At 36.7% G+C, this 12,097-nt stretch overlaps 1 protein-coding gene across 3 annotated transcripts in view; it reads right to left on the bottom strand.

Annotated features, from left to right (window-relative positions):
- ACSL4 (acyl-CoA synthetase long chain family member 4) overlaps nt 1–12,097 on the bottom strand; it is a 96,236-nt gene that overhangs the window by 18,740 nt on the left and 65,399 nt on the right. For all 3 annotated transcript variants that reach the window (XM_054580369.1, XM_054580370.1, XM_054580371.1), the window contains exons 7-11: nt 9,331–9,481; nt 7,936–8,059; nt 4,692–4,763; nt 837–976; nt 58–230 (exon numbers count right to left, since the gene is read on the bottom strand). In XM_054580369.1, coding sequence (XP_054436344.1) covers nt 58–230; nt 837–976; nt 4,692–4,763; nt 7,936–8,059; nt 9,331–9,481 — 660 coding nt within the window. The remainder of the gene's footprint in view (nt 1–57; nt 231–836; nt 977–4,691; nt 4,764–7,935; nt 8,060–9,330; nt 9,482–12,097) is intronic.

Raw genomic sequence — 12,097 nt, 5'->3', positions numbered from 1 at the left:
CCATGGTTTCCTAGGGTAATGCAAATGGGCTTTATGAGTAGTGACTGATAGGCCTACCTTCAGTAACTGTCCCAGCACCACACGATTCTGTCAGTCCATAACCCTGACCAACTGGGCAACAGAAGCAGACATTCATGAATCGATGTGTCTGAGGTGACAATGGTGCTCCACCAGACAGCATCATACGAACATTCCCTCCTAGCAGAGCCTTCACTTTTTTAAATAGTATCCTAAATGAAAGGAAGGATCAATTACTACAGCACACGCATATATTATTCTTGAAAACACTAATTTATAAGCTCTGGGGAAGATTTCTCAACCTTGGTTGTGACATCTAAATTTCTAAACCATGGTGATAACGAAAGGTTAACAGAGCAAGAAGTAGTACCACTTTGAAAAAATGCCACATACTCAAAAATACAAGAAGAAGTGCAGTGTCAGGAAATTGCTTGGATATACAGTAAATCAAAGAAAATGATGATGTCAAAGAAAAATTATTTTAAGTTATCTTTGTCACATTCAGTCATCTATCTTCTCCCCTTCTAATGAAAAGTGCCTCCCCATCTCCAAGCCACAGCACCGCATTTAAAATAACTATTATATTCATATACTTACTATGCTATTTTATGAAAACAAATCAGAAACCTACATGCAGAATATTGAAAATCATTTTTTTAAAGTTAGAAGTGTCACTTTTTAAATGCAAATGTCTTGATTTAAAAGTCTACTCTAGTTTTTCTTCATGAGACTAAGTTGCCATTTACTTATTTGTATTCTAGATGTAAAAACACAAAAAGACCTAAAGACTCAAAATACAGTCTACAAAATGTACTTACAGATTGCAAAGTGGTGCATCATATCCCTTTTTGATCTGTTCCAACTTGTAATCATACCCTATTTTGAACAGAGTTTTCTGAATATAATTCATTTCTTGGACTTTGCTCATAACATTCTTATAAATTCGATCCATGATTTCCTATAAGGTAAGCAAAATATCCAATAATCAGAAAAAAATTACACCAATACTGTGAGAGTCTTTAGTTGAAGATACCTTATTTACAAAATTTTATGTAAATGCCTTTACTATAATAAATACGTTTACTTCACTATATAGTTAATTTCACTGTCTACTATTTAAAAAAGACTAAGGACAAGTATGGAGGTGTCTTCAATTCTATACACTAAATTTATCTGAAATTTTTAAAAATGGTAACTAGATTATAAATATTCACCTCACATACAGGTAATTTTTTCAAAAACGTGTTCTTTCAAATATATTCACTTTTCAAATAGTGCCCAAACACCCAAATATGTTGACTCTAATCCTAATGTTTTTCTCTTTATCACTACTACCTTGCAACTCTTACAGCATGGCAGAGAGCTTTAGAGTTTCTTAAAATTCTTATGTCTCTATGATTTAGGTATTTCTATTCCGCTTAACAGAAGCTCAGATAACAAAAAAGAACAGGTCTCTCTGGCCACAGCTCCTTGGAAAATTAGAAATAGGACTAGGTTTGTGATATACTGACTACCAGGCTAATACATACAAAATAAAAAATGAAACAAAAATCCCAGACTATCACCAAATGATATTTTCTTGAAATTACTTAGCACAGATTAACAGAGCTATTATATAAAGCATACCTATCTATAAATACCTAGTTTAAATATTGAAAGTATCAATTAGTGTAAAGTCAGTTGTGCTACAATGAATAACTTTATGAATGGCTCCTAGTAAAAGAAGGGGCAAAGATAAAAAGCCATTCACAAACGAGCAGAACCAACCCTTAGCATTATGCTAAGTGAAAGAAGTCAGAGGAGACAGACAAATACTGCATGATCTCACCTATACATGGGATCTAAAAAAGCCAAACTTATAGCAACAGATAATATATTGGCAATTTCCAGGAGCTGGTGGTTGGGGTAAATGGGGACATGCTGATCAAAGGGTAACAGCTTCCAACTGGAAGATGAGTAAGTTCTGGGGGTATAATATACAGCACACTGACTATTTACAAGACTGTATAGTATACTTGACAGTTGCTGAGAGTCTTAAAATGTTCTCAAGACACATGCCAAACACACACACAAATGGTTAACTAGTGAGGTGATCAATGTATTAACTACTCTGACTGTAGTAATCACTTTACAACATATACATATATCAAATCATCATGTTGTGCACATTAAACTCACACGATGTTATATGTAGATTATATCTCAATGAAGCTGGAGGCTACCATAGCATTCAAGCATAGTACAATGTTGTTTTCTCCACTTCCACAAAAGGAATCACTATTGTATAAAACATCTGTCTAGATCTGTGACTGAGAAATCCCAAAAGTTTCCTAAAAGGACTTTAACATCCTGTAATTATCCCTCTTAAAAAAGTGTGTAGGATGTAGAGGTTAAAAAAACACATGGGAGGAGAGAGACGTGTGAAAACAACTTCCACTGCTCTTTTCAACACCAATCACAGGCACAGAAAGACATCAACAAGTAAGGAAGACATACAGCTGCAACAAACTGGCAGGATTTATTGTTAGCGCAGTAAGTTACCGTTTTACCTCAGTCTAATTATATCATGTTCAATTGAGTCACTGCTTAAAAGAAGTAGCGATTTATTCTGAATCCTCACAATGTAAATATTACAATACTAAATGGACCTTTTATTCTGACTCAGGAAAAGGACAAACCCAGAAAATTACCAAAAGTAATTCTCAATAAAAATATTTTTAAAAGCCTGTTTACGGAGGAGTGTGCGGAGCTAAGGGAAACAACAGGTTTGGTGAAGCATCAATGGACTAGCAACATGGGAGATCATTCACTACCCCTAGGCTTGAAGAAGTACAAGAGGAGAAGTGTTATTGAAACCTTAAGGAGCATTGTAGCCATGGGAAAGACCTGGTTACAGCCAATGGGAAAGAGGCCGTAACTAACAGATGTCTTACAACTCCCCAAAATTGCAGCCCAGCAGGAAAAAGCAAAGACAGTAAGTATGCAGATCTCTCTCACTCCTCCTACCCTCTGATCACTCATGAGTGCCAACAATGGGCTGAACTCAACCAGAAATCAGAAGGCAGGCAAACCCTGATAATTCATTCACAGAAGTTAGCCTCCCAAGACACAAAGTAAAGAAGATTGGAAAATGGGCAACTGGAAAATACACAGCATATCTGCTAACTCCTGTTTATCCTTCACGCCTAAATTCAGACATTACTTCCTAAATTTCTCGGCCATTCCCACTCTGATAGGGTTTACTAGGGGCTCCTGTACTTTGGATAATGAAGCTAACATATTATTTCTCAAAACAAAACAACAAAAACAATCCTAAATGGACAGCTTTAGTGGTTAAGAAGACTCTGGAATCAGACATGGTAGAGTTCAAACTTTAATTCAACAACCTATGGGCTGTATATAAGCAAATAATTTTCCTTTTTGTAAAAAAAGATTTTATTTATTTATTTTTAGAGAGAGGGGAAAGGAGGGAGAGAAACATCAACATGTGGTTCCCTTTCACGAGCTCCCTGCTGGAGACCTGGCCAGAAATCCAGGCATGTGACCTGATTGGGAATTGAATCTGGGACCCTTTAGTTTGCAGGCCGGCACTCAATCCATAAAGCCACACCAGCCAGGGCACAAGTTCTTTTTTTTTTTTTTTTAAATAAAATGTGGGTAACAAGACACACCTAGCAAAGTCTTAGGGAGAAGTGAGATAAGCTACCTAAATGAAGCACTTAGCACAGTGCCTGGAACACGTAAGTACTACCCTACCTATTAACAGCAACATCTTAATTTGTAAGTTTGCTGAACTCTATAGAACCTCTAAATAAAAAGGCAAACCCTACTCTTATTCTAATTCTTTAGTTATTTGGTAATTTTGTAATTAGAAGGTAAAAAAAAGTACCTTCTATCTCTAATTCTTAGAAAAACTTACACTGAACACTTCATTATCTAATCTCAGACTTCCCATGTGCAAAAACAATTCTGTGAAAGATATTGGGATAAGATTTAAAGTCTGATCTTAACACATGCAGTACTGATACCCACCCCAACTGCAGTTTTCAAAGCCTAAAAGCAGTAGAATATGTTTGACTATACAAGTCTGAAACTGCATTAAATATTACAGAATTTGTAATTATAAGGCTATAAAATGTAACATCTTATTTTTATAAAAGGTGGTATTTCACAAAAAGATTTTGAATGAGAATAATAACCTTTTTGCTTTGTGAGCTCTCAAATGATAGCTTTCTCAGTCATCATAAGGGTCCAGAGGCTTGGGTTCTTAAACTTAGCTCTGTCAGTGACCAGCTCCGTAACCTTGGATATGCATGCTACCTCAGTTCTCCAGAATGGCCTAGGTTTCCCCATTCTTTAAATTAAGTGACTATACAAAATGATCTTTACAGTATATTCTATTTTTAAAGTATTACGATCAGTCCTCACTCTGGGTAATTTGAACTTAGCCATTTTCATCACCTAAGTTTCAAGAATCAGTAAACAGTACCAGCTATACATTTCAAAAGCTTGCCACTTCATCTTTCCCAATACTTAACTAAGAATTTAAGAAACACATTTGCCATAATATCCACAAAGAAAAGTTATCTTTATATATAGACAATGCCTAAGAACATTACTTTCTAAAAAAGTCCAAGTGCAAGCGATAAATGACATTCATACTCTGCACTTACCGGAACAGCTGCCATGAGCGTAGGCTTCAGTACAGTACAGTCTCCTTTACTTCCTTTTTTAATTTTGCTGGACTACATTAAAGACAAAATCAATAGGATTAGGGTAACTAACTTCAGCCAAAAAAAAAAAGTTATAATTCAAGTGTTAACTATAACAAAGGCAGAAATTTACACACGGAATTAGATCTACTCCTCGGTGAATTACTGATTAGAACTATCATAACGTATAAGTCTGAAGTGTAAGTGCTTTAGTGCTTTATCCTATAGATTATTTCTTCTAGCACATTTCATCCTTCCTTAGAGGATGAACTAAGATGCAGAAGAAAAGAGAATGGACTATTTTGGTAAATCAAGCATTCTTATTAATAACACTACCATCGAACATAGCATTGACTATCCATTTTCAACAAAACAAAACCCCTCCGCTAAGGTAGATCAAACACTAAAATGAAGTTGAAGATAATCTTAACTTTCTTTGATTAGCTAAAAGGCAAAACCAACATCTCAAAGTCACCACTATGAACATCAATTAATACACAGAAATACTAATTTGATAACATTTTGGTTGACAGATTACTGAAGACATTGCCAGTGACCATGTGGTGATCCGCGCATACATTTGTAAATGCACATATGTTTTTCTTTTCAATTCTTTCCTTTCCTTTCTTATACACATAAACACTATCTGGGATTTCAGATGTCAGAGCAATAGGTAGAAGAGCTGACAGTCACCCACTGAAAGCGGTAGAATAAAAATAAGAATCTGCTATAATGCAGTACATCTGGAAGTTTAGCTATATCAGGTGTTAGCTGTGGCCTACACAGGCAAGAAGAAAATCAGTTTTTAAGCAGCAGTGGGATCCTCTGGTATGACCAGCTCTGCCACACAGAAGATTGTGCTATTAGAACTCAATAGTTTTTATCCTACTTTTCTTTATGAGACGAATACAGGAAATAAAATAACGTCTTGTGTCTCACATATGTGCAAATGTGTGCACGTTTGTAAGTGGAAACCTACACCTGCACATGTGCGCCACACACAAAGGGCGGCTCTGTAGAGAGAAAGATGGGCTCTTGTGTCCTTCAAGTCTGAGCTGATCTCCATGTGCGGCTGACCAGTTTCAGCTATAGACAGCAGTTCCAGGATAGCAGTAGCCACAAGGAGTTCTTCCTGGCTTTATTATTCTTTGTAATATTTCAGTTCTTGTCTTTGTTATGATTACAGTTACCCTAGTTTTGAAAACATCGCTATCATCTGCAGGCTTCCAAGGTGACCCATTTGTTTCTGACCTTTTCCTGATTTCCTATGTAAGGGAGACTCTTGGATTTTATATTCCTGGTCCGATTGAGACTCTTTATAATAAAATTTAAAAGGTAGGTCTGAATGTTCCTGACAGCTTTCTAACAGGCTTCTAATGTATTCCTTGGCCTGAGAGACAGCAAGAATGAAGTCAGACCAGCAACAGACTCCAGCTGTCCCCCTTCTCCACACTGAGGCTATTGTTTTCAGAAAGGAAGTGAGAGCAAGGGCTTTCTACTTCCCTGCTTGGGGGAAATCATACTCAAAGCTTAATGAAAGTATTTTTACATTTTGAAAACATCTCCAGACATAGGAAAAACTCACTACAATGTATCAAATGTAATCATCACAGATTTTTCTTTAAATTAAAAAAAAAAATTAAGCCCCAGTCTCATTCATAGGTCTATTAGGACTTCACTAGAGCAAGCCCTGTTTATCAATTTACTCAACAGTTTACTTACTTTACCCATTACTATTATAGCAGATTGTAAATGTGAATTTTTAGCTTAGTGGTTTGGTGAAATACAGCAACTTCTCCATCTTGCAAAGATGTTATGGTCCTTAAAGTACAAAGTAGGTAAGTATTTGGAGCATAGAACATTTTCTCATAGTGAAGCCACTTAAAAGGTGGTTGGATTATCCTTCGGGGTAGGGGAGCGGCAATGACCATGAAGGGACACAAGGGATATTCTGGAGTCAACAAATGTTCTTTTTTCCTCCCTTGATCAAGATGGTGATCATCACAAAAGCGTGTGTGTGTGTGTGTGTGTGTGTGTGTGTGTGTGTGTGTGTATTAAATTTAATCAGGCAGTACCCTTAAGATTTTTGCACCTTAAGTTTATCTTAAATCAAGCACCCAAAAACAGAAAAATATGATTGCAATCTCAAATATCAGAAAAATCTACTTAACTTTTTGTCTTAATATTATATAATCTACCTAACCTCTACCTAAATTGGTATCCATAACAAAAAATGTTGAAAGTATTACAACTTCTAACTGTGAACTACAAGGGCATATCTTCTTACCAATGCACGCTCATCAATCAAGACTCCCAAATAAAAGGCAGTTATTGCCTGGGGTTCTGAAAAATGACAGCTGGGCCTCCAGTGATGGGAGTGGCAGAAGCCACACAGGGAATCAAGTCATTCCTACCTCTACTCAGTTTATCTTTCAACACTCTGAACTCCACGACTCCCTTAAAAGCTCTTTTTTCCACCAAAGTCTGGTTGAAGCTTTTTCAAATGGGCTTAAAATACATGAATTAGCCCTACCCATCGTTGGACTTCCTGCTACGAACAACAGGGAGAAAGGAGAAGCCTGACTCAGTAGAAATCTGGGGGCTGCCTTTGGACATGCTGGAATTCTGTCCCATAGAATTTCCACAATGATGAAATGTTCACTATCTGTGTGATCCACATGGTAGCCACAAGTCACATGTAGCTACTGAGAATTAGAAATGTGGCTAGAAAAACTGAAAAACTGAATTTTTCTGATTTCATTTTACTTAATCTGTATTTCAATATGTAGCCAATGGCTACTGCATTGGACAGCACTACTCTAGAGGAAACGCAGAGCAAAATTGGGCCAAAATCCTACCAGCATCTCTCTCCCAAATCCCACCAATGCTCACGAGTAATATGTCAAGAAAGGCTCAGTGTATGTATATTCTTTATCCTAGCTCTCTGAAATAAAAATCTAATAGAGAAAGATAAGATGAAAGATATTATTAGTTTCAAAAGAATTTTAAAATATGTAGATAAAGCAACATAAAAAAACAATTTTATTTACTATAGCTACACATTGCTCATAGGAATTATTTTGAAAGTTATGGAAAAAGTTTTAGCTGAATTAAAATATCACATGTTTGAGTGCTATATTCTTAGCTGAACAATGGAACTTGATCCATTGATATGATCATGCCAATATAATGAAAAGCTTGTCACCTGGTCAGAGAGTGTCAGTGGAGAAGAATATCCAATCCTACAGCCATAGGTAAAGCAAGATATTTCTGCTGTCAATTCTAGGACATGAGCCAAAGGCAGGTAGCCAATATACGTGTCCATTGGTCTAAAACAAAATAACAGAAACATTTTAGCCAATCTTAAAAAGGCATTGTAAATTAGAAATCTCAATAAGCTTATCATTTTTTTATCTTTAAAAAAAATTTTTAGATCATGTTTATTCTATTACAGTAGTCTCAGCTTTTTCCCCTTTGCCCCCCTCCACCCATCCCACCCCGCCTCCCTCTCCCAGTCAATTCCCACTCTGTTGTCCATGTCCATGGGTCATTCATACATGTTCTTTGTCTAGTCCCTTCCCCTTCTTTCCACCATTGTCCTCCTTCCCCATCCCCTCTGGTCACTTTCAGTCTGCTCCACGTTTCCATGCCTGTGGTTTATTTTGTTTTTTTTATTTTGTTGAGTAGATTCTACTTATAGGTGAGATCATATGGTATTTGTCTTTTACCAACTGGCTTATTTCACCTACAATAATATTCTCCAGTTCCATCCATGATGCCGCAAAAGGTAGGAGTTCCTTCCTTCTTTTCTTTTAAATGCAGATTGATTTTCTTTATGTATTTTTTAAATGCCAAGATCCATGATAAAAATATTTAAAAAATTAAATCCATTATAAAGTCTCATCAATTAAAACATGACACCAGCACAGGAAATAATCAAGTAGATCAATGAAATAAATGAGCATTCTAGAAACAAATGTATTTATCTAACAATGTAATATATGATTCAATTGATATTTCAGATCAAAGGGGATAATAAGGCTTATTCAACAAATAAGGTGCATGGACCACTATTACTTGAAATAAAACAAATATAGAGCCCTATTTCACACATTATACAAAAAATATTCAGGTGAGTTAATAATCAATATGTAAAATCTAAGGAGTTTTAGGAGAAAATACAAAATAATATATTTCTTACCCTGAAGTAATATATTGAAACCCAGAAGCTATAAAGTAAAATATTGACAATGTGACTATATTAAACATTTAAGACTATATAGTAATATACATATAAAAAAATTAAAGGACAAGGAATAGAATAGGAAAGTATTTGCAACACTTCTAAAAAAGGTCAATAGTTTTGGTTTTTTTAGGGAAAATATTCTACAAACAGTTAATCAAAAAATGGATAAAGAATACCAAAAAGTCATTTAAAACTTTTTAAAAGTAATAGAAATAGGCAAGAAATATGCAAAAACAGGATTAGTTTCAACAAATAATAAAGTAACAATTAAAATAACGTTAGATTGAGTAGAGAATACCAACGTGAGCTCTGATTTAAAAAAAAAAAAAAAAAAAGGTTGAATGATTCTCTTACCCCAAGCCAGGAATTCTCTCACACTGGCCTGCCATTCCAGCTATCAAATTGCTATGATGCATCATCACCCCCTTAGGTCGGCCAGTAGAACCACTGGTATACATGACGATAGCCATGTCTGAAGGAGCCGGTCTATTTGGAGGAACGCTTGCTAAATGAATAAAAAAAGCACCACATTAATAATTTGAACATACAAAACCACCTATGATACTATCACTGCAATCAGGGTAATAGAATACCCATCACCTCCCTGAGTTTCTTTGGGTTCTGTTGTTGTTGTTGTTGTTGTTAACTTGATCTTTAAGGCGACTTCAACTTTAAAATTCTAACATGCTAAGTGTTAAATAGCACGTTGGAATCTCAACTTCAACATAATGTATCATGCTAACCTAGTAACCTCCTTCCCATCCCAGACATACCAAAATGTCCAAGAAAACAGATATATTATCAGAATTAAATAAAAGTTTAACAAGATTTTTGGATTTTTAAAAATCAGTTCATACTCTGTATGACACTATAATAGTAGATACATGTCATTATACATTTGTCCAAATCCATAGACTATACACCACTAGCAGTGACCCCTACTGTAAACTATGGACTTTGGGTCATTCTGATGTGTCAGTGTGTGCTCATCAATTGTAACAAATGCACCCCTCTGCTGGGAAAAGTTGATAGTGGGAGTGACAGTGTGTACGTAGGGGTTTGGGGATATACATGTGAACTCTCTGTGCTTTCCTGTCAGTTTTGCTGTGAATCTCTGCTCCACAAAATAAACTATTTTTAAAAATTAGCTTAAGAAAATGAGTTACCTTTCATGTACAAATTAAAATAAAAATTGTAAACAATGTGGTTTTACCACTGACATAACCAAAGATAAAGTTATACTTAAATTGGTTAATGCTAATGCTCCTTAAAGATATCCACTGTCGAGAGTTCATAAACCAAAAAAATTGGAACTGGATCTTTCATTTGATGACTAAGGGATGCAGCAGCGGTACATACAGGGTGGGGCAAAAGTAGGTTTACAGTTGTCAGTGTGGAAAATACAATAATTAATAAATAATACAAAAATAAACTCTCTGTTCCGCATGCTCACAACCATAAACCTACTTTCGCCACACCCCATATGTTAAGCTCTTCTCAGTCTAAGCACACAATGTGACACTTCACTTCTTGTCATCATAATAACTATCTACGGAGATAAAGTATCATAAAAAATGTGTCTTATTTAATGTAGAGATGAGTGGAACTAGGTGGGATATGTGGTCTACCATGTTAATGTTATGAAGACCCAATACCCCCATAGTTTTGTGCCAACACCTTTTGAAGAATTGGTCAAGTTTCCCCCAATCTTGCAGGGTCAATGTGCTGTCGAGAGACAATTCTCCAAGGGTCTCTTGAGTTTCCGCACATCTTGCGAGTAGAGGCACTGACTTTTTTCTGAACTATCTCTTCAAGAAAGTTTGCACAGTGAACAGCCTTGGAAGACAGAGAGAGTGTCTCCATCCAAAACAAAGAGCTTGTTTGCTTACTGTCCAGGAAAATAGAGATAATCTCTCTCTCCAGGGCACAGGACAGGCATGCTTACTGCCCATTGTAAGATTTGGGTTCCCTAAGTTAGGGTTCTTTTCCTCTAACACAACCCACTGCATATGCAGGTGTTATCTAACCCTCCTCACATTGCCCTTTGGAAACTGGGTTGCAAGGAAGCAACCTAAATGCTGCTGCTCTGGGTATTACTATATGCTGTGATTGAAAAACTGTCCCTCATCCCTGAAGCAGCAGTCTTGTGTCTGCAAGCAGCTGTGGCAAGCTCATTTGTTCGTTTGCAAGTTGGGTAAAATGTCAGCCCCTATGTCATCCTCCCCAAGTGGAAGAGTGTTATACTTGATACCTGTTACTGCAAACATGTGTCCTGTTTCTAATGGCCAAATACAATAGTCATAAGCTAAAAAGAGCTTCAACCAACATTTTCTTCTGCCAAAATGAATCCTTTCCTCATCTAGTACAGTGTCATGATCTTTACATTGCACATGACAGAAAAACTATTTAAATGGAATATTTAATTCCCTCAATCCCCTGTTGTGATGACCAACAAATATTTTGCTACAAGGCAGATTTGCTTGTTCCAAATGAAATACCAACTACCACCACAATAGTAGAATAAATGCAAGCATGGAACTTCTGGGCAAGGTGGTGGCATAGGTAATCATGGTACTTGCCTACCCCCACAACCACATAAAAATTACAAATAAAATACAAAACAACCATCATTCATAACTGCCTGAAATCTGGCTGAATGGAAGTCCTACAACTAGGGAATTAAGAAGCCACACTGAGACTGGTAGGGGGGGTGGAGATGTGGAACAGGCTGGTCTCATACCAACATGTGGCAGATTAAAACTGGGAGATATATTTCAGCTGCAGAGGTCACCCCTGTAAAGTAACAGTTCCTAGCCCCATACCAGGCCCCCCAGCTCAGGCTTCAAGGGCCGGGAAGAGAAGTTCCCAAAACTTCCGTCAGTGAAAACCAGCAGGGATTATGGCTGAGTGAGCTGTAGGGCTTTTGGAGTCCCACGTATTCCTCTTAAAGGGCCCATACATGAACTTATTTGCTGATGGACTCACTGCCTCTGAGCTCCAGCACAGGGGCAGCAGCTTGAAAGGCAACATAGACATACATGGAGGAACTGAAGTGTCTGGCATTAGATGAGAACTGGTCGGGCAGCTTTCTCTAAGACAGAAGTGCTAGCAGGGGTCATGG

This window comes from Pteronotus mesoamericanus, unplaced genomic scaffold, assembly GCF_021234165.1.
Source record: "Pteronotus mesoamericanus isolate MK-2021 breed Mesoamerican mustached bat unplaced genomic scaffold, CSHL_Meso_final contig_58, whole genome shotgun sequence".
In the NCBI taxonomy this organism is placed as follows: domain Eukaryota; kingdom Metazoa; phylum Chordata; class Mammalia; order Chiroptera; family Mormoopidae; genus Pteronotus; species Pteronotus mesoamericanus.
The sequence above is the reverse complement of the archived record's forward strand: the minus strand, read 5'-3'. Positions and strand labels throughout refer to the sequence as shown.